The sequence below is a fragment of the Solanum dulcamara genome, chromosome 3, assembly GCF_947179165.1.
Source record: "Solanum dulcamara chromosome 3, daSolDulc1.2, whole genome shotgun sequence".
Classification (NCBI taxonomy): Eukaryota; Viridiplantae; Streptophyta; class Magnoliopsida; order Solanales; family Solanaceae; genus Solanum; species Solanum dulcamara.
The window spans coordinates 80,796,353-80,824,329 of NC_077239.1; the positions used below are offsets into that span (position 1 = coordinate 80,796,353).

At 35.7% G+C, this 27,977-nt stretch overlaps 2 protein-coding genes across 3 annotated transcripts; both read left to right on the forward strand.

The window, feature by feature from the left end:
* Positions 1-466: 466 nt before the first annotated feature.
* Positions 467-2,714, forward strand: LOC129883280 (light-regulated protein, chloroplastic). Its single transcript, XM_055957920.1, has 3 exons — positions 467-715; positions 1,155-1,322; positions 2,541-2,714. Exons 1-3 carry the CDS (start codon positions 537-539, stop codon positions 2,614-2,616), a joined length of 423 nt encoding a protein of 140 aa, XP_055813895.1. The 5' UTR covers positions 467-536; the 3' UTR covers positions 2,617-2,714.
* A 114-nt stretch (positions 2,715-2,828) lies between these two features.
* Positions 2,829-27,329, forward strand: LOC129883279 (protein NO VEIN-like). 2 transcript variants are annotated; one of them, XM_055957918.1, is made up of 13 exons: positions 2,829-4,205; positions 5,599-5,936; positions 7,043-7,712; positions 9,791-9,889; positions 11,362-11,539; positions 12,565-14,306; positions 14,923-15,135; positions 20,153-22,399; positions 23,253-23,362; positions 23,980-24,379; positions 24,501-24,818; positions 25,184-25,441; positions 26,006-27,329. In XM_055957918.1, exons 1-13 carry the CDS (start codon positions 3,744-3,746, stop codon positions 26,996-26,998), a joined length of 8,028 nt encoding a protein of 2,675 aa, XP_055813893.1. In that variant the 5' UTR covers positions 2,829-3,743; the 3' UTR covers positions 26,999-27,329. The 2 variants fall into 2 exon arrangements, with proteins under 2 accessions (XP_055813893.1, XP_055813894.1); XM_055957919.1 differs by lacking the exon at positions 5,599-5,936 and having other exon boundaries at positions 4,127-4,205.
* Positions 27,330-27,977: the final 648 nt, after the last annotated feature.

A 27,977-nucleotide genomic window follows, 5' to 3' on the forward strand; every position in this document is an offset into this window, starting at 1 on the left:
AAAATACGTCATTTTTCTTATTACAAATTAAGAAGGAAATTATGACACGTAGGGTAACAATTGAAAGAGACCAAGGATTGTACTAATTTGTTTCTTGCGCCAAATATCTTAGGCAAAGACAAATGATCAATAATCTAATTAAATTTCATAGTCAAATATATATCTAAAAATACAATAATAATAACATATTCAGTATAATTTTATAAATAGCGTCTGAAGATATATTATCCCTATCTTGAGAGGTGAGGTAGAGACGTTTTCGATAAATTTTCAATGTCAAAATAAAAACAAATACTTGAAAATAAATTTTCAAAATCTACCAATGCTAGGTTAAAACAAACAAGATTTTCTTTGACATTTCAAACCACTCCCAAGCTTTCTCATTCTACCATTAAACCTTATCTAGTTGCAAAATATCTCTGCACCTTATCTACTTAGTAGGCTCACTATAAATTAGAACCACTTCTTTCTCAAACATCAACTTTTCTAGTTAGTACATACATAATCATATTGAATTGAATTAATCACATCTCAAAATGCAGGCAACTTTGTTTTTTACACCATCATCTATTCACCTAGTGACACCACCCAAGCCCTTAGCAAGGTCACCTTTGAAATCTATTTCTACTCATCTCAAAATTACTCACACTACATGTCCTCCAATTAAAGCAACTACTCTTGACACTTCCACAGTTGATTATAGTTCCATGACCTCGTAAGATTTGGATTCTATCGTAATTGTGTTTCAATTCAAAAGTAGTTTTCTCGATAGAAAATAAATTTTCTATATTTTTTTTTCTTAGAAGTTTTGAATTTTTAATTTAGTTGTTAAAGAGTTCTATTTAGGGGGAAATAATTTTCTCAATTAACTTTTATGCTTTCTCCGTCCTAATTTACATGGCAGGCAAAATTTAACAACAAAAGAGAAAAACCTTTTTAAATTTGTGGTCTATAATACTAGCTCACTGATACTCTGTGTGATTCTAACTTATTTCATCAAGGGTAAAAAAGAAATTTTAATCTTGAATTATTTCCAATCATAGAAAGATGATATTAGTTTTAGAATGGACTAAAAAGAAAACTATGTCACATAAATCAAAATTCATAATTATTAACTTCTACGTAACATCTTATCTGATATTTAATAAATTCAGGTCAGTGTTTCCAGCTGAAGCTTGTGAGACAATAGGTGGAGAAGCTTGTGATGTTGAAATGTATCCTGAAACCAAACCCAAATCTGCAGTCCCACCCACAGCCACAAGCAACACTGCATCTTCTGAGAGTGTAGACAGAGAATATCTTGTCTACAACGAACCTAAAACGTATGTTTGTTGTTCATTTTTATTTGTTTATTATTATAAAATTTGTTTTTATTTGTCATTTTTAAGAAAAAATAATTTTTTAAATATATTTTATTTTTAATATTAATTACGTATTTTCCAAAATCTAATAGTATAATAAAATAATCATGTTAATAATTATTTCTTAATGAGTGTCAAATTTAAATAAAAAGGGCAGTTCGGTGCACTAAAACTTTTGCTATACGTGGGGTTCAGAGAAGGTTCTGGCTACAAGGATCTATTGTACGAAGTCTTACCTTATATTTCTGCTAAAGGCTGTTTGCAAGGCTTGAACCCGTGAATTTCTAATCACATGACAACAATTTTATCAGTTACTCCAAAACTCTCCTTCCGTGTATCAAATTTGAATATGACAAATATAGGTGAAGACTTATTTTCAAGATAATTAATACCAGAATGTTTGAGAAAACTTTTAATGCCACTTTATTTTGAGAAAACTTTCTTTTCTTTTTTTAAAAAGTACTTTTGGTGAGGAATACACGTTTTTTTGTTTTTTGGGGTTTGCTTCTCAAGCCTTCGAGTGTTGGTCTTTCCTAGGGTCAATTCTGAGGCTCTATATGTGCCCTGGCTTTTCATTGAATTTTATTTTTGAAATCGAACAAAATGATATATTGAAATGAGTGCTAATTTTAAAAATCGCTTCAAAATAAAGCAAAGTTGTCGATAGTTAGGTAAATCACTTTTGAACAATAATTAGGTAGTTACATTCGACTAAAAATTGTGGGGGTAGAATTTGAAATATGATTTTTTATGTTTTCAAAAACTGAGTCAAACTAGTTTTTGAGATTTCGATTTGCAAAACTTCAAAAAAAAAATTAAAATAAAATGCATATTCAAACATAACATTAAAAGCTTAATTTTTTCAAATTTCAACTTCAAATTCTACTATTAAACAGAATGTTACTGCTTAACCAAACTTTTTAAAAGTAAAGTGTGTGTTTTTCTTCAGAAAATGCTTTTAGAAAAGTTAAACTTTTTTTGTTAGGAAAAAACTTCGTTATTAAGGTTCCAAAAAACAGATTCTACTGTTCCCTATAAGTACTTATTTTCTCACAAAAACTTTAATCAAACACTTTACTTTTTAATAATAAACACTTGTAACCTTTCCTCATTTGACTATGATACTATGGGAAGTATTCTAATTTTTTTTTTATATATATATGAATGAATATTTTGCAGTGTATTCTTAGCAGAAGCTTGTGATGATCTTGGAGGAGAATTCTGTGAAGCAGAGTATCAGACTGGAGTTTACTAAGACTAGTACTCTTTAATTATTGTTCATATCCATATGTAGATAATTAATAACATGTGAATGTATGATATTCTATCTGAATAATTATTCCGATTTTCTCTCACGTATCAATTTGTTCGTCTTAGTTAGTATTATTTGTGTTATAAAATAAACTAACTTAACAAAATAAGAAGGAAAAAAATAGTAAGAGATAATTGAGAGAATTATTTCCTATATCATTTTTCACAATACTAATGTTATTTATAACAGTGTAAAGAGAAAAAAGTAGAAGGGGGACAAACGGGTGTGGAAAGAAAAAGAAGAAAAGAAAAAGTGGAAAGAAAAGCAGGGGAAAAAGCAAAATACAATTTGTATTAGTGAGTCACTATAAAGTATATCTCCTTGCTCTTTCCTAACAATTTGATCATTATAAAGCATTCATGATTTATAAATTCTAGATTCGTCATAGCTCTTGACAATTTGCTCCTAATATTTGCCATGTCGGTAAATAAATTTTATTCAGAAAAATAAAATATTTATGAGCAATGAATTTTCCATACAAATTAAGATATTTATTAAAAAGTATTATTCGAAAGACATCAGGATCAAGGTCATATTAGTCAAAGAAGATTCTATTTAATTTATGTAATTCACTTGACGAATATAAGGATGAAAATAATGTAAATTAGTTCGAGAATAAAAAATATAGAATTTATCCAAAATAAAAATGTTCCTTTATGACAAATGACAAATATATATATTAGAAGTATTATTTGAAGGGCACTAGGATCATGTCTCAATAATCAAAGAAGATTTTATTTGATTTATGTGATTTACTTAATGAATGTTAATGATGAGAATAACGTAAATTGGTTTGAGAATCGAAAAAAGATATAGAATTTATTTTTAAAAATGCTCACTTGTGATTAATTATACACGAATTTTCAAATCTATTTATCGCCTACTTCAAAAAATAACCGACAAATGTGATATATATACGTATATAAAAGTTACTCCGCGCCAAATAAAAAAACAAACAAAAAAAACTGAAACATCTCATTTTGGCGGTTTATGTGCCCATAGCTGTTTGAGCATATAAATAAGGAAAACTCTAAACTCAATTGTTACGAGTTTCCTCACTGTACTCTATAATGTCCGGACAGCCACCGCACAAGGGCAGAAGCCGGCGGCGATCGCCACCACACCAGGGTGAAAGACAGCGGAGATCGCCTCCACACCAGGGAGGAAGCCGGCGGAGGTCACCATCAAAGCCACGGGAACAACATCAACGGTTTCATCAAAACCCCAATCATATTCATTCTTCTCAATCTCAAAACTACAACTTTCCCCAAAATCCATTTTTTCCAAATCAGAACACTCAAAACCCGGGTTTCCAGTTTTCATCAAGGGGTAATTATAGTGAGGTTGTTGAGAGAGTTGATAGAGCTGTAGTTAAGGCACGTAGAGACCTTATAGAGGCTGGTGAAAATGTGTCGGCTTGGAAAGTTTCACAAGCTGCTTTATTTATGCTTAAAGCTGATTCTTGGGAGTCTTTGGGTCTTAGAATGCAACAAGTACCTTCTCTCTTCCAACTCATTGTTACTGATGGGAAGGTACAAATTTGTTTATTTTTATAGATTTTTGTACTCATTTTTAGTGATTTATGTTCAATACACAATACAATGTAGATAGTTTTTGTAATATTAGTATAACTTAGATTGTTGTAGGAAGTGGCGGAGCTACATGCAAAGATGGGGATTCATGGGAGAATTATACTGCATATATAGGGTAAAAAACAATTTCATTAACACCATACCAAGTGTAATCCACTTATATCCCATAAGTGGAGTCTGAGGAGGGTAGTGTATATATGGATAGATAGGTTGTTTCCGATGGACCTTCGGCTCAAGGAAAAGCATATCAATGTATTTCGAAAAAAGAAGAAGGTACATAGTAAAATTTTGAATCCCTTCGAAACATAAAAAAATATAGGTTCAAATCCTAGGTGTGCCATTTTGTTTTTTTTAATCCCCTTGTTAGAATTCCTAGTTGCCAGTTAATTATTGGCTTTTAAGTAAAATGTTTATGGGGGAGTGTAATAAAATTAGGTGGCTTTCGTCCCAAAGTAGGATGTATAAATTTGAACAAAGGGAATTTTCTTAGTATTTGGTCATTGTTTCATTTTTCTATTTGACTAAAGATGTTTTAGACTACTGTGAAGTTTTTATTGTTTTTATCCCATCAATTCTAAGGCATCCAGAGGTGAATTTCTCAACCTTGCACATGAAAAAGTGAATGTTCTGACCGTTAATATGTTTTTAGTTTGTTTTTCCATGGAGATTTAATGATTAAAGATGACTTGATGTGGAATATGAAATATTCACATATGATAAAGGTTTTAGTTTTGTATACTTGATAGGGTAAGCATGTTACCACTGCCTTATACAACTTCTTTTTTTCCCCTCCCTTTGTTATGAGAATTTAACTAAAAAATGAGCATACTATGTGCTACTTGTTTTTGATACCTGCAGACAGTTGTTATGGAGACTGTTCATATGCAGTCCTTTTACTCAGCTTGGTCATTTACATGGGTGGCTCTTCATCTTAGCTGTCGACATCTCTGTAGTTCATTTTGATTTATTCCCTTCAATGTTTTTGGATGCTATCCTCAATTCATGTGTACTGGGCTTCATTTCAACTCTTAGATGCACTTGTTTTTGCATTTTACATGTTGATGTGCCAATTGACCCATGAACAGCTCTTTTTCCAACCCCGTACTTCATGTAGGGTTACATAATCCTCAAGTTGTAGGGATGACCCGGAGGAGTTGAATAAATCAGTTTCCCAAAGCAATGTGAAATTAGAGTGAAGCTTTGAGGTCATCAATCTTAAGATTTGCATTTTGTTGGACAAATTTTGAATTTTTTTATAGGTGGATGATCTTTCTTTCAGGCAAATATGCTTTATGAAATACTAAATTTTCTTTTCCCATCTGTGTTTCTCTAGATTAATGCCTTCATCCATTGCTTTGTGGCTGTTCAAAGAATTACTACATTGTATGATTTGGAAGTAGCATTACTCAAGAATGAGGGGGTGGAGCAGTTTGAAGAGCTGGATTTGGGTCCACTAGTTAAACACCCACTTATTATCCATTATTTTTCTATCAGTCGTGATGTGTCAGAAGTTTTCAGGATTACAAATGTGGAGATCATATCCTTCCTTGCTGAGTACATGTATGCTGCTAAAAGAAAAAAAGTAAACATAGATAAATTTTTGAACTTCATTGCCGAGAAGAAATCCACTGGTACAACAGAGAAGCTCGGTGTGCGGATTCAAAACTTGGGGTTTGTGGCAGATTTTTGCTCATAAAAGATTTTATTTATGTTCAGTTAAATATTACATTATTACTTAAAAATATTTGTTCAATTCAATCTTCGAAATTAGCTTTGTTGTGGAAACCGACACTTGGTAGGGTACATAGGGGGTCTGGGCTTTGCAAAAATTTTGTTTAATTAAATATTGTAGAATATCTTATTCTCAGGGTATGTCAGTGGTGTTGTAGGAATATGTCACACCCCCAGACTAGGTGACTATCTTGACCTGACTAACATAAGTCATACTTACCCAATACATTTCATAACCAAATCTAGAACATGCGTAGCAACAAAGGAGTGTAGTAGTGCATATACATTTCAACTTACAATTCATGATCCTTGTCTTGGAGTACACGGACCGAGCTCTAGAACAAATATTTAAACACTCTTAATAAATATAGGTAGAAGCTTATTCTCAAACAAAAAAAGGTAGAAGCTGAAACTGTTGACCACCACTGGAATGATGTGGGGCTCATCTGTGAAGGCTAGCTCTGCTGCCAAAATTTCAAATGTAGGTCTTCTATGCTGTGAACACTGAAAAGAAATAGTAAGATGGAAATGGTGAGTCTATCAACTTAATAAGTGGATAATAGTGTACTTATATTTTCTTGGGCAATCCTCACCTCATGAGCTAGGACTCGAGATCTATTTCTTCACAAATTTTATCTTCCAGTTGGTTTTCCTATTTTGTTAATGATTAATTTAGAAGTGAAATGACTAGAATGTCAAGCAGCTTCCTCACTTGAGACCTTTATTCCCGTTTTTTGAAGAAGTAGATACTTATCTTTGTCACGTATTGTTATCACATCATTGAGTCCTTTGGTATTGAATGTTTTGAGGATTGATAAAATATAGTTAATCTTTGTAAATGAAAAATGACTTTAGTCATTTTCTTGTTTGGGGGTTTAATATATGCTAGCTCAAGTTAACATGTGCTTCTCATGCTTCTTCTACATCTGCTGCTGACTAATTTCTGGACATGTAGTAGTTGATATGAAAGTGGCATTTGTGTTCTATATTCAACAGAATCTGATCATTGGTATTTTCTCATGCACACTCTTTCCTTGCCCTTTCAGGCTGCATATTGGATTTATCAAGCAAGCAAGGCGTTTCGAAATTAGTCCTGTGAACAAATATCTTCGTACAGTGAAAAAGGAATCCAGCAAAAAAATTAGGAAAACTCTACTACCTGTACAGAAGCAGCAGTTCGATGAGCATTTCAGTACCATGTGTAAACTTATCAAATCATTTTCTTCAGCTGAGGCGGAACTTTGTGGTAAACACAATGGGGTTATATCAGGTTCAGAATATGAGAATAGTGATGATGATCAGGATGAAAGTGCTGCACATAGCCAGAGCAAATTCCCAGTTGGAAATAGCAAAAGCTCAGATAGAACAACCACATGTCCTTACCCATCAGCATCTGAAGAAATTATGCGGCTGGGTTTGAAAACTGAAGTTGAGGTTAGCCCACACACTGCTAGTGGTAGTGACAAAAAAAGTAAAGATATTGGGGAATCCAACAGAAAGAGAAAACATGATGGGGTTCAGAGTTCCCTGGCTTTACCCAAAAGATATATGATTCAGTCAAAGCTTTTTACTAGAAGGAAAAAAAAGGAAAAAAAAGTTGATAAGATGTGGAATCAAGACTCTGATGTTTCAAATGATTTTTCACATGGTGATGATTCAATTAAGATGTTCGTTAACACTTGGAAGGAGGCATGTCGGACCAACAATGTGGATGAGGTATCTTTTTATGCCTTCGCTTCTGATTTTCCTCCAACAGATAATAAACTCGTACATATATCTCTAGGAAATGATACTGTCTCAAATTAACTGGCTTACTTCGTATATTGGATTTTTGTTAAATTTCCCACTTCCCTAAAAAGAGAACCAATTCAAAATGAAGACTTATACAAGATTTACTACCAAAGAGAATTTACAGTATCCTTTTTATACCTAAAAAAGGTTAAAGCTCTTTGATAAGTTAAACTAATATACACATTTGTATCTTCTTTCATTTGAGCACTATAGACCTTCATCTCTTTCTTGAGAAAGATTAATGTCTTATTGACACAGCACTTTCTTAGTGCTGAAGGGCTATTTGCAAAGCAAAAGCAAAACTTAATCCCTTTCTAAACTTGTAGAGAATCTATGAGCTCTAATACTGATTCTGCATTATTTATAAATTCTTCTTTACTCCAACAACTAATCAGAATTCAGAAGTGTACAGTTAAATCTTGATATTCTGAATGGAGTTGTCTTTATCTTCAAATACCTGGAATTACTCTCTCTTTGCATTGTCCACCAAATGCAAACAAAGATAGTATTTTACCATTTTCCTGCCCCTTGGTTGTTCCTTTCTTGTGCCAGCACCTGAGCAAATCAGATATAGCTCGACACTAGCCAATGACGTCCATGTGTTTTTAGAAACAGCTGCCATAGCATGCAAGAACATATGATTGATGCTTTCTTGCTTCTGTTAATCTGTATATTTGTTATGAAGTAATTCAATATTGAATTTTCTAATTTCTTTTCCAGCTTATCAATTGTTTTTTAAGTATGATTTTTTTTACTATTTGTTTTTTTTTCTCGTACTTCGATTACCTTATTATGTTGTTGTAGTTATTACATTATAGCATGAAAATAAAATTTTGACTTTACAATACAACCATGTTATATATTTAATCGTATTCAGGTGTAGTTTCTAACTTAAACTAATAATTCACAACTGACTAGCATTCAGATCCAATTTTCAGTTTATAATATGATTTGTACGCTTTTATCTAATATGTATCAGTTCATTATGAATTTTATTTTTCCCAAAAGGGTAATGGAATGTGAGGAAACAAACATTAAAGATGTAGAGAATACACTTGTCTCTCATTGGTTGTGTAAAGGTTTCCAAAGGAGTTTTGATTGGTCATGGACTGCTCCAGCCATTGCCTTCAGGTGGGTTGGATGTTCAGATACTTCACATGGTATCAAAGCCACGCTGTAGTGAGTCCATTTGCTTAAACACTTTCTCTCATGTCCAATCGCTCTGTGTTTCTCTCTCACGGCTCACCTCAGCCCATGGAGCTGCTTTGACCTTCTTTCTGTCAAATCAGTCGATTGAGCCGCTGATGTTGCTCCAGATCCACTCATTATAAGCCTGTCTAGCGTAATCTGTCTCCCCCAACTTCAGGGCCCTCTTGTTGAACCTCCTATCTCCTACTTCAAAAAGGGGAGAGACTTCAATCCAAGAAAAAGGGCAAAAAAGAGAAATATTTAGTAGACATGTAAACTCAAGAATCGGGTTACACATGCAGGAAGGTGTTCTATTGATTGTGTAAGGGGTTTCAGTGGTCCTGGACTCCACGCATAGGCGTACAATTTTGGATTGGATTCTCAGATAAAATTGCTTGCTCAGAGTATCTCAATTTAAACTATTGCTTCTATTTCTTAATCAGTCAATCAGGCTGAGCTCGGGGTCAGTTTTGATGCTTGACATCAGTATTTAATGAAGGAGTGGTTGTTGGGTGACAAAGATGGATGTTGAATTTCAAAGTTTTATAGCATTTGCAATGGAAATAAAAAGTTGGCCTTTTGGAATACAACATTACCTTTCTCCAAAAAAAAAAAGAAAAGTCGGCCTTTTCTTTTCAAAACTTCATTCCTTCGCCTTCCTCTTGCAATATTCTCATGATTACTATTTTTTAAAATCTTTTTTTTTTGGTTTCGTTTGAGCACCTATATGTGGTATTTGGCCATACTTCTGATATTGACAGTTTACCATTTTAAACATATGTTGATCTTCAGTCAATTTTTTCTTTCTATTTTAGGTTTTCCAAAGGATGCTTCAGTTCTATAAGGCAAGGAAGCGTGTTAAAGTTACAAGGATGTTTACAGCACATCCATTTTGTGGGTTGCTTCATGTTGCTGTAAGTCTACTGATCAGTTTGCTATGTAATTTATTAGCCATAAGAAACCTGAGGGATTTCTGCTTCATTTTGATTTAGCATGTGCTTGCTTTGATTTAATGTGGCCATGTTTGAGCACTGAAATGGCGTTGGAAGATGTGGAATTCCATTTTCCAGTCTTTGCTACCAATCTAGTTTAATTCTTTAGGAGTTGCCTGACCCATCTGCCTTCAATGTGATGTTGCACGAGAAGAGAGAAGGGAAAAAAGGAGGGGAGTAGAAAGAAGTAGGAGAGTGAGAGAGAAGAACAAGAGCAAAACTAAGATGTTTTTCTTTTGAAACGGTCAGTTTGATGTTATTGATGAAAACAGGACTAAGATGGTGCTGTGTTGGTTACATTCAAAAAATGAAATGCGAGTCCTCTAAAGCGTAGGGAACCAGCATTATCTATGATACATCATTTACAAGCTCCATTTTGCACCAAAACGAAAGAATAACTTTGCAGTCAGCTTTAATTTAAATCTGGTAACATATTGCCCTCTATGCATCTTCTTTCTTTCTATATCCCCCAAATACATGCTGTATGGTATTTCACGTCTTCTTTCACCTCTTACTGTCTACCCTTCTTCCTCAACAAGATAGCAGTTATCGTTTTTGGCATCTCCCGTTTCACCCCCACAGTGTTCAAAACAAAATGCCATAATTTGGTGATTATGGAGCAATGCAAAAATAAGCGGTTGAGGTTTTCCGCCCCATCTTCACACATTTAGCATCTGTTGCTTAGCTACCCTCCGTTTTTGCTAATTTCTTGTGTCAAGATGAATTCATTCTCTCTTTGAAAATAATAGTATGCTCGTAGTCTTTGCAACTATTGCAAGTCAGAAAATGTATAAATTCCCTCACTTCCTATCCTTTGGATGCTAGTATATAGTTGTGTTGCTATTTCAGTCATTTATGTTTTGCCCTTTTCCTTTTCCTTGTTTTTGTTTTCAATAACTGTGATTTTACTTGATTTTGAACCGATGGTGTAGGAAGAATCTCTTTGCATAACTTTTGGGTGTGTTGTATACTTGTAAAAAATACATAATCGTCACTTTCTAATTGCTTAAGCTTTTAAAAGATGCAATTGAAACGATTCAATATGGCATCAAAGCAAGGAGATCTTGTGTTCAAGTTTTACTGCTACTAATATAACAAAAATATTTTCACCTGCTTGGCCCAATACAAAAGAGGGCATGTTGGAGAATTATAGTAGATAAATAAGAATGGCATCTCTTTGATCATATGAACACAATCGAACTATTAAACATTTGTGTTCATATCATTCATAGGGTTATACAATTAACCACCACTCCAGTCTCAATGTTTCGAGAAACCTCCCATGTAGTAGCTTGAGCTAACTTCCCTTCATTTACTGCATTAAGTCATTGTACTTCTGTTATTCTATTAACTAGTTTCGCTTTTGCTTATTTGATTGTAATATAACTTTGCAGGTTACATCTATAGAACGTGGAATGTGGGATAGTTTGTACGATACGCTTCATACATTTCACCAATGTGGAGTGTCCAAAGGAGGAAGTGAAAATCGTGCTGACTCCATATGCGTTGAGTTTGAGTCACCTAAAAAGGATGCTACCAATCCGTGTGAGAAGCTTTTGGTGTGCGAAAATGGTGAGGTGTACACCATTGAGATTTTGGTTTTGCTATTGATAATGTGTTTAATTAACGAAACCAACAATGGTGTCAACCAAAAAATTGAACTATGTAGAAATACTCTAGAGAGTAAGGGTTTTGGGGTAAGTAGAAGTAAGATTGGTCACATGCACCTCAAGTTCAGTCCGCATGAGAAGAGCGAAGTTGAGGTGAGACTAGATGATATTGCAGTGTCAAACTGCAATTATTTTTAGATATCTAGGCTTGTTTCAAGAAAATAGAATGATAAAGGAAGTTGTTACTTATAGAATCAAAACCTGGTTGAAATAGAGAAGTTCCACGGCGGTGTTGTGTGATAGACAGATGCCTACCATAGTGAAACATAAGCTCTGCAAAATTGTAATAAGACTGACAATGGTATATGGTTGTGAGTGTCTGGCCGTTAAAGTCAAACGTATTCACAAGATAAGTGTTGCAGAGATGCGGATGCTAAGATGTATACGCAGTTATATAAGGTAAAAAATGATCACATTTGCTAGAAGTTGCAAGTAGCATGCATTGAGGATGAAATGTGATAATGTTGCTTGAGATGGTTTGATCATGTCCTGCGTCAACTTACAACTTACAGATGCATCGGTAAATAGGTGTTGTGAGAAATAAAGGAGAAAAGTATTATTGAATTATGTTGACTAAATTATTACACTGAACCCTATTTGTAGATACTACATTATAATCTTTTTCCATGTAGGAGACTATATACAATCTTATTCCTGTTCTTACTCTTCCCCTCTCGTTCATATTAGTCATATATATGTAACAAGCTTGTTACGGATGTAACTAATATGAGAACTACTGAGGGACTTGGTGTAACAAAACTTGTTTTTCCTCTGTTCTCTGAAAAAGATGTTTTCCAACTCTTCATACTGCAAAATTACGCAATTAAGTCTTTTAGCTCTGACTTAACACAAAATATGCTTTAGGGGTTTCCTTTTTACATCTTCTCCAAGTGAATGTTTACTTTTCCATTGTTTATCTTTACATAGGTATCACCATTGAGGACGTACATAGTAAACTTTCCACTTATTTGGTGGGTGATGATGCTGACTTGTCTGCTGCAAGTTCGTACCATGAGAAGTTCATCTTCCTGTTGAACAAGTTTTGCAAGCTTGAATCTTGGTTGACAGAGCAGTTTTCTGTGAAGCATTTTGAGTTACTTGGTTATGGGAACATCTGGCTCTTCCTGGAGAAAAATATGCATCTGTTCAGTCATGCTTTACGGAGGTTCTTCACAAATGACATACATGAGAAGCCTCCTCTGGAACCTTCAATGCTGGATTGTCAGTTTTATCTGTTGTTATCACAGGCTTCACAATGTTTATGGGAGAACGAAGAAATAGACAAGCGAAGGATTTCTGAGTTACTAATGAGGCAATTCCCTTTAGTCTGTTTAAAAGTAGCTGGAAATGATTTAATGATAGATATAGATGGTTCTATGAAGGCAAAGAATGGAAATATGACTTTAAAATCTATTGTATTCTCTGAAACATTGCTCAAGGAATTTGCTGTGGGTAAAAATAATGAAAATATGTTGGAGAAAGCTGATTTGGAGAATAATGTAGGACATGGAGATAGTGTAGGGATGTCCAAAGACGCCATGAAGGCCTTGGTCAATGCTCCAATGTTGATAGATCTGAACTTGTGGTCGCATTGGGATATGGTCTTTGCTCCTTCTCTTGGTTCTCTTTTGGGCTGGCTGTTGAATGAGGTAAATAGCAATGAGTTGTTGTGTTTAGTAACTTCGTGTGGGAAGGTTTTGCGTGTTGATCATTCAGCCACTATTGATTCTTTTGTAAATGTACTTCTGCAAGGCAATCCTTTTGATACGGCTGTCAAACTGTTATCATTGTTGGTTTTATATGGTGGTGAAAAAAGTGTTCCTAATTCGCTCTTAAAATGCCATGCGCGTCATGCATTTGAAGTTTTATTTAAAAATTATGAGGAAATGAAATCACATGACATTCAAGATTCCCTCAAGCATGCCACATCTCTATGCAGACAGCTCATACATGATGAAACTACATCGACTATGAACAAGAAATTACTGAGGAGGGATAGGGTTGGTAAAATCGTGCCTTTGGCGTCGAGGTTTATTCTCGACTGTCTGGGCTATCTGCCTGTTGAGTTTTGGCATTTTGCTGCAGATATCTTGCTTGCAGGGGTGCAACCTTTTGTTAAAGATGTTCCTTTAGCTATCATAGGTGAATGTGAACGGATAGAGCAGCGTCTTATGCTTCATCGAGTTGGGATGTCTCTGGGCATAGTAGAATGGATTGAAGATAAACAGAAATTGAGTGCCTGTTCTGCCACTAACTTGTTAATGTCTTCTGGATCATCGTGCTTGAAAGTCACAGAGCTTGATTTCAGCAAAGGCTCAACCTTTAAGGAAGAAGTATCAAGCAAATATCCCTTGTCTGCAAACGAGATTAGCCTCTCCAAAGATCCAACGCAGAAAACTGAAAATCGAGATGCCAGTTGCTCTGATGGTGTTATATCTTATGTTCCTCTTGATAATTCGGCTGATAGTGCCAAACAGCACTCATGTGAGCTTGAGAGTTCCGCTGCCAGAGTTATTGAATCTATTCAGCGAGAAGAGTTCGGTCTGCAGCCCGATCTTTCACAAGTTGAAAGTGCAATGTTGAATAAGCAACATGCTCGCTTGGGGAGAGCACTGCATTGTCTTTCGCAGGAGTTGTATTCTCAGGATTCACATTTTATCCTAGAGCTGGTATGTTAGTAATATCTGTTTAGTGTTTAGAAGTTCCTCAAAAGCTTGTAGAGTGGCACTGGAAGAGGATTGGCTAATGTTTGCATGGAGAAAGGTGGGAGAGGGTGGAGTAAATAGGAAAATTCTGATACCGCTCCTATCATGGCCATATCCCAGGAGAGGATAGTTTAACATACCTATTAAATAATAAGACATAATTATCATAGGTGGTAAGAATATAAAAGATCCCACCCAACACCCAAAGTGATATTGAAGTATCAGGAAATCTAGGATATTATATTTGTCTAGCATGTAATCTACAATGTATTGAAGCTGATAACAGGGCTTTTAGTAAATGGAGGAATTGTGTACTTCTTGTATATATTGCTTACCAACATCAACTAAGAAAATCTAGGGTAATTATATGCCTTTAGCTTGTGCTGCTTTTGGGTAGGTACAATTGTGAGTATGAACTTACTGTTATTATTTCTTTCTCAAAAAAAAAAGAAGTATGAACTTACTGTTATGTGTTATGTTATCACTGGAATATTTTTGATATATAAAATGGAATGATTTGTGCAATTTTCCTGTCAAAAAGGATACAACTAATTGCTCTCTTTCAATGGCATTGATTCAGGTTCAGAATGCTGATGATAATATCTACCTTGAGAATGTCGAACCCACTTTGACTTTCATTCTTCAGGACAAAGGCATTATAGTTCTGAACAATGAACGTGGCTTTTCTGCTGATAATATCAGAGCACTCTGTGATGTTGGGAATTCTACTAAGAAAGGACGTAATGCTGGATATATTGGGAAGAAAGGCATCGGTTTCAAATCAGTGTTTCGGGTAATATGCACAAACATGTCTGTTGAATTTTTTCTAGTTCCTTGTACAATTTGGAAGAAAGTGAGTGGCTGCACTGTTGTGCCTATATGAAATGTTGTGAGGACTCTGTAACAATAAAATCATGCACTCTTTCATATATATATATATATATGTGTGTGTGTATATATATACATACATATACATACATATATATATATACATATACATATACATACACACACACACTTATCAAGATAGGGGTCTGTGAAGAAATATAGGATTTCTGAAAGATGTCCCGCATTCGTGGTAAGAAATCATGCGGAGCAAAAAAGAGGTAGGATTTCTGAAAGATGTCTCGCATTCATGGTAAGAAATCATGTGGAGCAAAAAAGAGGCAAGGCTCGAATGGTTATAAACTATAAAGAGCTTAGTAAAAATTGTGTTTTTGATGGATGGTTAATAATCTCATTGAAAAAGCAAAAAAAATTGATAGACCTAGGAAAATGAATTAGAGAGGAAATCACTATTCCAACAATCTCTAACAAAGGTCCATATCAAAAGGGAAGCCTTGATGAAAATATCATCTCTAAATTTCTAGAAAAACAAAAAGAAGAAAAATCTAAAGAAATAGAAAATTCTATCCCAACAACTAGAGAAATTCCTAAAGAGGAAGAATGGGTGATCTAGTTGAAATAGTGTACGCATTAGAAGATCTTAAACTAGAAGATCAAAATTATCGAGTTCATATGAACAAAGGAGACACTGGAGGACTATAGGAAAACTTTGGAGACCCTCAACCTTCAATATCTATAAAAGAAGGAGGTTCTTTTGCAGGACATAATAAAAGTAACTTTCTATCCAAATCCAAGAAAGGAAAAGACTATTCAAGTCAATTCTACAATAATAATAAGGCTAAATACATGCCTAATAGACTTCCAATAGGAGATGCAGGATCTACGCAATTTTTAGATATAGACCGCAAAAGAGTGGCTTCGAACCTTTGGGTGTCAAAGTCCAATATTTTTTCTTTAAGAATTGCAGATTTTGATTTTCCTTTGACAAGCAAGAACCAATGAGTATTCTTGTCAAGGACCTTGAAGTTATCATCATGATATTTTTTGATGATGCCGTATAATGCCTTCATTCCTAAGGCTCTTCTAGTCCGGATCCATTTTTATTTAGATACAGAAGACTTTTATCTAGACAAGTTGCACTGACATTAAAATCTTTAATTTTCCACCGTTATATAATTAATTGTTGGAAAATATACTTGCTCATCTTTGAACTCCATAGAAATGCTAAAATATCTGCAATAGACTCCTTGTCCTTCAGCATAGGTTTTTGTTGAATTTACCAATTGATTTGGTAAGTTTATCAATTAAGATAAATTGGGACTAAAGTAAACCCTGTCAAGATATCTGAATTGAATAGTTTGGATGTGAAGACTGAATTTCCTCCTGGAAATGTAGAGATTCTTGGGTATAAACTTTTTGTTCCCAATACTCCATAAGTTTCTCCGCTTTCATTTGGGAGATTGTATATCTGTATGGTAAATGACAGATATTCTTGTTCTTTTGGATGAAGGTTTCCCACCTGAAAAGAAGCAAACCTTTTTCCCATAATGGTGTTAGCACTTTTTTCTGGTTTCCCAGAAGTTTTTTCAGTTTTCATTGATTTAGTATCAATAGGGATTTTTCCCTCTTCTCGGCTTTTGCCTTTCATCTGGAAGGTTAATGACTATTGGACAGGTTATTACTTCTTTAAAGGTTGACTTTACCATGATTTGGATCCCTCCTAGATGAAAATAATTCATCTTGTTTCTTTTCCTTTCTGGAATTTTTCTTAAGATCTGGTCGATCATTGGAGTGTGTCGGTTTAGGGTGGTCGTAGATGAAAATAATCCGCGACTTCCATTCATTTCTATTTAAGGTCATGTCCTCAGTGATCTGGAGTAGCGCCATATCTTGTCTAATTACCTCTCTCCAATACTTTTTCGGTCTACTCCTACCCTTCCGCATAACCCCCAACTCCAACTGCTTGCACTTCCTAATTGGGGCATCGACACCCCTTCTCTGCAGTGCCCAAACCATCTCAGTCTCGCTTCTCTCATCTTGTCTGCCACATATGTCACTCCCACCTTCTCCCGAATAACCTCATTCTTAATATTATCACTCCTAGTGTGTCCACACATCCATTCAGCATCCTCATCTCCGCAACATGCATCTTCTGAATATGAGAATCTGGCCAGCACTCCACTCCATATAACAACGCTGGTCTAACTACCATTCTGTAGAACTTACCTTTTAAGTTTAGGTGGTACTTTCTTATCACACAGGACTCAAGAGTCAAGCCTCCATTTCATCCACACTGCCCCAATGCGGTGCATGACATCATCATCGATGTCCCCACTACTTTGGATGATGGATCCAAGATATTTAAAGCTTTCTGTCTTGGGGATAGGTTGAGTGGCAAGCGTCACTTTCGTGCCCTCTTCATCCATCGCAACACTAAATTTGCACTCCAAGTACTTTGTCTTCGTCCAGCTCAATCTGAACCCTTTGAACTCCAGCGTTTGTCTCCAAACCTCCAATCTATCATTAACTTTATCCTGAGTCTCATCAATCAAAACTATGTGGTTCGCAAATAGCATATACCATGGAACCTCCTCCTAAATAGACTGTGTCAACTCATCCATCACCAAGGAAAAAAGGAAATGACTCAGCACAAATCCCTAATGTAGTCCCATCTCAACAGAAAAATGCTCTGAGTTACCTCCCAACGTCCAAACTCGAGTCTTGGCTCCATCATACATGTCCTTTATTGCCCTAATATACACCATCGGGACACCCTTAGCCTCCAGACACCTCCAGAGAACATCCCTCGAAACTGTCATAAGTCTTTTCAAGGTCAATGAACATCATATGGAGATTTCTTTTTCTTTCTCTAAATTTCTCCACCGGTCTTCGCATAAGATGGATTACTTCAATAGTCGACCGCCCCAGCATGAATCCAAACTGGTTTTCTGAGATTGACACTCCTCTCCTCACTCTCATCTCCACCACTCTCTCTGAAATCGTCATAGTGTGGCTGAGCAATTTAATACCCTTGTAATTACTACAGTTTTGGATATTACCATTGTTCTTGTACAATGGAACCATAACCTTCATTCACCGGGTATCTTAGCAGTCTTCAAATTAACATTAAACAATTTAGTCAACCACTCCAAACCTGCCTTGTTAGTGCTTGCTCTTCCAAAAGTCCATCGGAATCTCATTGGGCTCGGTCGCTTTTCCCCTCCTCATCCTTCTAATAGCATGTCTAACCTCCTCAACTCTAAAACACCTGCAGTACCCAAAGTCTCGAAGACTGAGAGTATGCCAAATCACTCGGTACAATGTCTTTGTCTCCTCTTTCATTTAAGAGTATGTGGAAGTAAGCTTGCCACCTTTGCTTGATAGAGGTCTCATCCACTAACACTTCACTTTCCTCATCCTTGATGCACTTTACTAGATCCAGGTCGCAGGCTTTTCTCTCTCTCACTTTGGCGAGCCTATACAATCTCTTATCTCCACCTTTTCCCCCTAACTCGACATATAGGCGTTCAAAAGTTGCCGTCTTAGCACTAGTGACCGCCGACTTCGCTTTCGTCTTCGCCTTCTTATAGATATTTTTAAGCCTACTCTTCTCCTCCTCGTCCACTCACTCCAACCACTCTGTATAGGCAACCTTCTTGGCTTTCACGTTGCCTTGTACTTCTCCATTCCACCACCAATCTCCCTGAGACCACCAAAAATTCCTCTCGATACCCTTAGAACCTCGGTAGCTGCTTTTCTAATGCAACTAACTGTCATGTCGCACATGTTGTTCACATCCCCGCTACTACTCCAGGCCCCTAAATCAGTCAACTTCTCCCCCATTTTCCGACAAAGGGTGGGAGTTAGGTCCCCCATCTAATCCTCAGTGGATTTCTTTCTCCTATCCCTCTTAATCTCCAAGTCCATCACCAAAAGCTTATGTTGGGTAGTAATATTTTCACTAGGAATAACCTTGCAATCCTTACAAATGCCTCTGTCACCCTTTCGGAGGAGTAAGTAGTCAATTTGAGTCCTAGCTACCGTGCTACTAAAGGTGACCAATTGATTATCCCTCTTCAGAAAACACGAGTTAGCAATGACCAACTCAAAAGCTTTATCAAACTCCAGGAGAGATACCCCGCCGCCATTCCTTTCCCCAAAACCAAAGCCTCCATAGACATCATCAAAAAATCCTTAAAAAATTTTGAAAAATATATTTCAGATCTAGAGCAAACTTTGAATAAAGTAAGTCATTATAATAGAAATATGACACTTATATATCTATTGTATGAAGCAAGGATGCTATATATATATATTAAAACCCCATTTGTTTGCACTTAATGAAGACCTTGATTGATCTGTATGGGTCGGACCTCAAACTATTAAGGGGTTGTTAAGTTGTTGATTAGAATTATGCAGTTATTAATAATGCAAAGTTTAGTTATTCATGTATTCATTATTCCATCTTCTTCCCCTCATAAAATAATACATAAATTGACTCGAGTTTTTTTAATGTAGGATTGTAAGATGATAATCAAACACCATACTTGGTGCGTTGAATGTTATACAAAACAACTAAAAAACTACCAAACATGGTATTAGCTTTGCTAGTTTTAATACATGAACAACTCTCTTCCTAACCAGCAACCAAACTACCCCTAAGTGCATTTGTTTTTTTAAAATTTAGCCACTTGTGTCTAAATAGATTTGAATCATTCAGATTTTGAGAAGTCTTGATATTATTAAAAGGCTATTCAGTTAAAGATTTTTCTGAAGATGACCTTGCACCCACCACCATTCTGTGTAGTATTTCATCAGCTCTTGATTGATTTCAACGTGTAAAATTGTTTTAAACTCTATTCTCTCTATCAGTTCTTTTGTGAAGTGTCTGAATTGGACCTTGTCCGTGTTCGCCCTTAATAATATCCAGAAATCTGTCTTTAGCTAAACTTTTCTTTTTACAGGTCACTGATGCTCCAGAAATTCATTCCAATGGCTTCCATATTAAGTTTGATATAAGCAATGGCCAGATAGGTTTTGTTTTGCCAACTTTTGTACCTCCTTGTGACATTGACTCCTATACCAGATTGGCCTCTTTAGATTCTGATTGCAATCATTGTAATACCTGCATAGTCCTTCCCTTTAGATCAAGTCTCCTGGAAACGTCTGCCGTAGAGAACATTGTGTCAATGTTTTCTGATCTTCATCCATCCTTGCTACTTTTTCTTCACCGTCTTCACTGTATAAAATTTAGAAATATGCTAAGTGATTCTACTATTCTTATGAGGAAAGAAGTCGTGGGAAATGGTATCGTTAAGGTTTCCCTTGGAGAGGAGAAATTGACCTGGTTTGTGGCAACCAAGGAATTGCAAGCTGACACTATTCGTCCTGATATCTCAAAAACAGAAATTTCCATGGCGTTTACGTTGCAGGAAACACTTGATGGAAGCTACAATGCACATCTGAACCAACAGCCTGTTTTTGCATTCCTTCCTCTGAGGAAGTACGGCCTCAAGTTTATACTTCAGGGTGATTTTGTACTGCCTTCATCTAGAGAAGAAGTTGATGGTGATAGTCCTTGGAACCAGTGGTTGTTGTCAGAGTTCCCTGGCTTGTTTATTAGTGCAGAAAGATCATTTTGCGATCTGCTATGTTTTAAGGATAATCCAGCGAAGGGTGTTACAGCTTATATGAGCTTTGTTCCCCTTGTAGGGGAGGTTCATGGTTTCTTTTCTAGTCTGCCTCGGATGATTCTTTCTAGATTACGCGTGTCAAACTGCTTGATAATAGGAAGCACAGAAACCGAGTGGGTTCCTCCATGCAAAGTTTTGAGAAATTGGACCCAGGAGGCCCGTAACCTTTTACCTGATAGCTTGCTTCGCAAGCATCTGGGTGTTGGCTTCTTGCATAAAGATATAATTCTACCAGATTTATTAGCCAGGGCTCTAGGAATTGAGGAGTATGGACTCAAAGTTCTATTGCAGGTTATTACTTCTCTATGCTCTTCAGTAGATGGTCTGACATCCATGAGTTTGGGATGGTTATGTGCGTGGCTAAACTCTGTTTATACAGTATTGTCACATGAAAAAAACTCAGCAGGTTTTAAGACAGAAACGGATCTTATGAGGGACCTCAAAAAGATTCCTTTTATTCCCCTTTCAGATGGAAAATATGGATCATTGGATGAAGGTGCAATTTGGTTGCATGCTGATCTAATGGGTGCTACAACTTATGATGAGTATGCACCTGAAACTTTCCCAAGACTCTATTTAATGATCAGAACTGTGAGTCCCAAACTTCTCTCTGCTGCTGCTGCTCTTGGTACATCATGCTCTGATTCATCAATTGTAGCTAATGTTAGTAGGATGCTGTACAGAGTTGGTGTACAACGGTTATCGGCACATCAAATAGTAAAGATGCATATTCTACCATTTATCTGCAGAGATCAAGTTGGACAAGGACCTAGAGAACTATTGACAGAGTATTATGCCTTCTTGATGTTCCACTTGCAATCGAGCTGCCCTGACTGTCAATCAGAAAAGGACCAAATTATCCAAGAAGTTTGTGATAATGCTTTTATATTGACAAATTTTGGTTGTAAACGTGCTATAGAGTTTCCTATCCATTTCAGCAAACAATTTGAAAATCCCGTTGATATGAGTAGATTAATCCAGGGATTAGATCTTGAATGGCATGAGATTGAGGATATGTTCTTAAAGCATCCAATCAACGAATTGTTACCTGGGGGTGTGTTTAAGTGGAGAAGGTTTTTCCAGGAAATTGGAATCACTGATTTTGTACGAGTTCTTCAGGTTGAGAAAAGTATTTCTGATATATGCTCTGTTCCCATAGCAACATTGGATGAAGATTTGAATTCCAAAGTATCAATTGCGAGAGATTGGGTGTCTGATGAGTTTGTCGATTTGTTGTCACGGTTATGTTCAACGGGTGACAAGGAAAAATGCAAGTACCTCTTGGAGGTACTTGATAGTTTGTGGGATGATTATTTCACTGATAAGGTTACTGGCTTTTATTTCAGTTCCACCGGAGAACGGCAATTATTCGACTCTTCATTCACTAGAACCCTCCGTGATGTTCCATGGCTGGCGTCAAGTATGGATAATGAGCTCCATTGTCCAAGGGAGTTATTCCATGATTGTGACGATGTGCGCTTAATTTTTGGTGACAATGCTCCTTATGCCATCCCAAAGGTCTATTTGGTCTTAATAAAGTCATCATTTCAATAAACATTTTTGTGAAGAGTTTACACCTGTTAATATGACTTGTCAATGATTTATTTTGCTAGAATCTACTGATCACATTTTTGTATTAAAATAATGACGTGGTTGCTTTGTTTCTTGGACCCTTCAAAAATGTCGACGGGTGCGTGTCGGATTCTTCAAAAGTAGTGTAATTTTGGAGAATCCGACATGGGTGCGGCAACAATTTTGGAGAGCCTGAACATAGGTTTTTTCACACTTCATTTTGGTGAAGCAAACTAACACCCCTTTGATTGTGAAGTAGTTCTAATATGATTGGGAAGTGACTAAATGGTCAGCTCAAATCCAATCTAGTCTTCTTATGTACTTATTTTAAGTTAGTTTGACTGGTGAGTTTTCACTTCACCATTTCATAGTTTGACTGGAGAGTTTTCACTATTTCAACCTTCTTTATGGTTTTAATTTTCCTGAGAACTGTATATCTGAGAACCCAGTGTGGGTTGATTTGACTTTCAGGACATGCTAGAATTGCTTTGCTTATAGTTTTTTTTTGTTTAAGATCACTCTTGTTCTTGTACTTGTTTGAGCCAGCATGTGCTTTCTTGAAAAGACCGTTTCTTCTTTGTTGGCTTCAATATTCTTCTTTCAATTAGCATTTTTAACCTTTTTAATTATTTTTTTATGTACATGAATTTGTGGGAGTAGCTTCATGATATTAGTTTTGCTTCTTCCTTCTATAGGGAAGTACCACAACTTATTTTTGGTTAGATATTTTTTAGTGTGAACTTTATTGGAGTATCTTTATGACTTCCCTTAAAGAGCTAATGCTTCTATTGTGAAACAGGTGAGAAGTAAAAAATTGTTAACAGCTCTTGGTTTGAAAACCCAAGTTACAGTTGATGATACTTTAGCGATTCTTAAAGTTTGGAAAGCTAAACTACCCGTGAGCGCTAGGTAATTGATCTTCCTTCTGCAGACATGTGCGAAAATAGCTAGATGGTTAGTTTTTTCATTTATAAATTGGTTCATTTTTTCATTTATCTGAAGAAAAGATGTTTATGGTTTCGGCAGTTCTTTTTCTGTGGTTAGAATTAAGAATTAGTTAATGCTCAAGTTGTTCACGGTGCATCAATTAGTCACAAATAATTTATTTATTTTTTGAGAAGGTAACAACTTCATATATAATAGAAAGCCCTTAGCACAAAGACTGTTGAAAGAGCGGTAACTTTTTTTTTTGATGTTTATGTTGTATAATATTTTTGTTTTGGACATTGATGACTAGTGCAAGTTGTTAAGATGGTTGCTTTGCTAGAGTCGTGTTTATGCCTTTTCCCCATCATGACTGGTTATAATCTAGAAATAGATTAAAAACTGTTCTCAAATAAACTTGAAGAAACGATCCAACTCAATAATTGTCAGGTACTGTCTAGCCATTTACATGTCCCCTTGTGACATCTTTAACATCCAAATAAGTAGAACTTTTTGAAGTGATAAGCATTTCCTTCATTATGAGCTCCTATGTCTCATCATTATTCTAAAGTTTCATTCTCATCCATTGCCTACTTTTTCAGTTTATCACAAATGTCAAAATTCTACACTTTTATCTGGAGTAGGATGAACACTTCAGAGAGGAAGGTTATTGAAGAATTACGTAATGAACCTTTTGTGTATGTCCCTTGTAAGTTAGTTGCTTCACATGAAGATGTAGTACCTGGTGTTCTTTTGTCATCTAAAGAAGTCTTCTGGCGTGATTTAACTGGTTCCACGGACCAAGTGAAGATGGTCTGCCCAGAATTTGATCCACATTCAGTTCAGCACCCTTTCACCAAAATGCTATGTAGTGTTTATCCATCTCTTCATGATTTTTTTGTGAAAGAATGTGGAGTGGATGAGTTTCCTCATTTCCATGGATACCTTCAAATATTGCTGCAGTTGTCGACTACTTCTTTACCTTCACAAGCAGCTAAGAATGTAAGCTATCTTTCTGCTAAAAACTTTCACTGTAATTTTTGATGAAGGATTCTGATGCTAATGAGACCATGTTCTGATTAAATATCTTAGCCTTAGTTTGGATCTGATACATGTTTTTCAGGTCTTCCAAATATTTCTTAAGTGGGTTGACGAGCTAAATTCAGGATCTTTGAGATCTGAAGATATTGGTTTCTTGAAGCAAGGTCTTTTGACAAAGGAGTATCTGGTTCTTCCAACTGCAGAAGATAAATGGGTATCTCTGAACCCATCCTTTGGGCTCATCTGTTGGTGTGATGATGATAAGTTGAGGAAGGAATTTAAGTATTTTGATGATATTAAGTTTCTCTACTTTGGGAAACTCAATGACGAGGAAAAGGAGATTCTCAAAACAAAAGTTTCAATATTCTTGCGCAAATTGAATATTCCTTCTCTATCAGAGGTAAGCTAAGTCACTGGTAGAAGTCCAGGATATGCTCTTTTATCTCTTTGTTTGCAGAGACCCTGCCATTCACTTCAAGGTTGTCGATAAAATTATATCTTTTGTCTGCATTTGCATTTATGGAGAAATCTTGTAGTTGTTCTCTTGCTTAATCGACAAAACCTTGATTTTCCTCCACGATATTTCCTCAGCTTTAAATATCACTTCCAACTCCTTTGTCAGCAATTATTCTGATTGATGAATCTGCTCCATTTCTTCAAGCTCCTTAAAATCTGTTTTTTTTCCGCAGATCTTATCTTTTGTCCAGTTCGACCATAGATTATGGCCCATAAACTTTAGACATCTAATATTTTGCTTTTTCACAGGTTGTAACACGTGAAGCTATATATTATGGTCCAACTGACTCTAGTTTTTTAGCTTCTTTGGTTAATTGGACTCTTCCATATGCTCAACGCTATATATATAACAGTCATCCAGACAAGTATTTGCTGCTTAGCCAGTCTGGATTTGAGAACCTGAAATGTCTACAGATTGTTGTTGTAGAAAAGCTGTTCTACAAGAATGTTATTAAAAGTTCCCACCTTGCGTCCAAAAAGCGGTTTGAATGCAGTTCTCTTCTAGAGGTATTCTAGTCACAACAACATCTATTGGTTCTTGTATCTGTATAATGTTACATGCTTTAGATGCTTCTGGAAAACCTTTTATTCTATGTAAATTTACATTGAACTGTTTATAAAAAAGGTTTACCTCATCTAAGGGTCAAATTTAAGACCGTTTTCTATGTTGTCCAAGGCCCTAAAACTTACGGCTATATTGTGAACGTTTAATTCTTGACTTACGTCTCCGCTGTCTTTTTCTCGTTGTTCTTCCTTTCTGATATTCTGTGTACTTACAGGACATACCGTAGTAGGTATTTTTCCCCCTTTTCTTAGTCTGATTTATGGAGATCCAAGATAATTAAGGATGTATAGCAAAATACTCATTTCCTGTATTAGGTCTACTTGTAACTCAGCCAACATAGTGAAATTTTATGCCTTGTTAAAATTTATAACTTAAAAATATGTGTGTATAAATTGTTTTACTTATTTCTTGTATAGGTCTACTTGTAACTCTACTGATATAGTGAAATTTTATTCCTTATTGAAACTCAAGAATGTGTACATAATTTGCTTTTTACCCTGTGACAGGGAAAAATCTTGTATGCGACTCGAGAATCAGATTCTCATTCTATATTCATGGAACTTTCTCGTTTATTCTCTTTTGGAAAACCCGACTTGCACTTGGCAAACTTTCTTCATATGGTCACCACTATGGCAGAATCGGGTTCCACTGAGGAGCAAACTGAGTTTTTCATTATGAATAGCCAGAAAATGCCTAAGCTTCCTGCAGGTGAATCTGTTTGGTCACTTGCAAATGTTCCATGGTCAAAAGATAGTGAGGTAGGGCTGATGAGTTCTTCTAGAACAATTGATGAGAAAACCCCTGTGAATTTCCAGAAGAGATCAGGAATCAGCTCAAACTGGCCCCCTTCAGACTGGAAAACTGCTCCTGGTTGTGAAGCAAAGTCACCGGCAGCCAGTGGTATCAAAACATCTGCACAGGCTCCAACTGAGATCACCATTGTGGAGAATGCAGACAATGATCAAGCATCAGCTGCAGTTGTACTAGGTTCACATGATCATATGTGTGATTTACTCGTACCTGCTACTGTGAAAATGACATTTGATCCTCCTCGTTCCATGACTATACCACATGACTTGAATTATAGTTCATCGGATGTGGAAGAAAGAGATCATCTGTATGTAGGCAAAACCGACCCTCAACAGGCATTGCTAACTGGCAGACTTGGAGAATTTGTTGCTTTCAAGTACTTTGTGGGGAAACATGGTGAGCCTTTTGTGAAATGGGTCAATGAAACTAATGAGACAGGGCTTCCCTATGACCTTGTTGTGGGAGATGATGAATACATAGAAGTAAAGGCCACTACAGCAACAGGAAAGGATTGGTTCCATATTACCTCGAGAGAATGGCAGTTTGCAGTTGAGAAAGGTGAATCTTTTAGCATTGCCCAAGTTGTGTTATCACCTGATAATACAGCAATGGTGACAGTATACAAAAACCCTGTCAGCCTCTGTCAGCTTGGTAAACTTCAGTTAGCTCTCACGATACACAAGTCATGATACTTTTTAAGATGTACATTTGGATGACAGACACTAATTCAGCTGTTACTTACAATCATAGAAGAACTTCTTCTGGACTAAACAGGAAGAAGAAGAGCATTTTTGAGCAGTTTCTAATACGCTAAGGATATTTTTGATCCATCAGCTAACTGCTCGTGTATACTGAAGGTTTCATTTTGGAAATGACAGCTGATATCTTTATGTATAGGAAGATGTTCCTTGTAATTAGTTTCTTAATTACATCAATGATTCAAGTAACTAGGTTGCCTATGGTGAATACAAATTGGAGTTGGCATAATTATGATGAATTTTGATTGTGGTTCTTGTGCTATATGACATGAAATGTGTATTTTTGGTCCATCTGTAGAACTATATCACTCTCAAATATAGAGTAACAGGTCATTGGAAGAATATGGAAGGATGAGAGGAGGTGTGAGGGAAATCGAATTGTTCTTAATAAACTTTATCTAGTTTGATTTGCATTTTGGATCTTACACATTTTATACCCAAAATTGCAGATAACAGTTTGTGATAAAAAAATATTTTATGGGTAATACTAATTCATATATTACTAATTTTTATCCTATTAATTTGTATATATTATAAAGCAAAAAATCGTAAGTTTTCAAACATGGTTATGCCGATTATAATTTCACCGTTTATATGGAATAGAAATCTTAAGATTTTGATATGAGCTTTATATTAGTTTTAATTGATATTCATAACTTAACACACGAATAAATTTAATCTCAAATTTTATATTTGAATTACCCACGATTGTTATAACCAAATAACCCCAAAGGTTCTTATCCCTCTAACATTTAGTAGAAGATATATGTTCTTTCAGCCTCAATTTATGTGATGTTTTTTTAAATAATTCAAAAAAATGATATTTTTCTATATTTAGTAACAATTAAATCTAAACTTTTCATTTTACCCTTAATAATACTTCTTATTTAAAACTTTTCGAATGTTCAAC

Coding starts and splice junctions, on each gene's coding strand:
- LOC129883279 (XM_055957918.1), top strand. CDS start 3,744: ATGTCCGGACAGCCACCGCACAAGGGCAGAAGCCGGCGGCGATCGCCA. Junction 9,890..11,361: donor GTGGGTTGCTTCATGTTGCT/GTAAGTCTACTG, acceptor ATAACTTTGCAG/GTTACATCTATAGAACGTGG. Junction 14,307..14,922: donor CACATTTTATCCTAGAGCTG/GTATGTTAGTAA, acceptor GCATTGATTCAG/GTTCAGAATGCTGATGATAA.
- LOC129883280 (XM_055957920.1), top strand. CDS start 537: ATGCAGGCAACTTTGTTTTTTACACCATCATCTATTCACCTAGTGACA. Junction 716..1,154: donor GATTATAGTTCCATGACCTC/GTAAGATTTGGA, acceptor TAATAAATTCAG/GTCAGTGTTTCCAGCTGAAG. Junction 1,323..2,540: donor GTCTACAACGAACCTAAAAC/GTATGTTTGTTG, acceptor AATATTTTGCAG/TGTATTCTTAGCAGAAGCTT.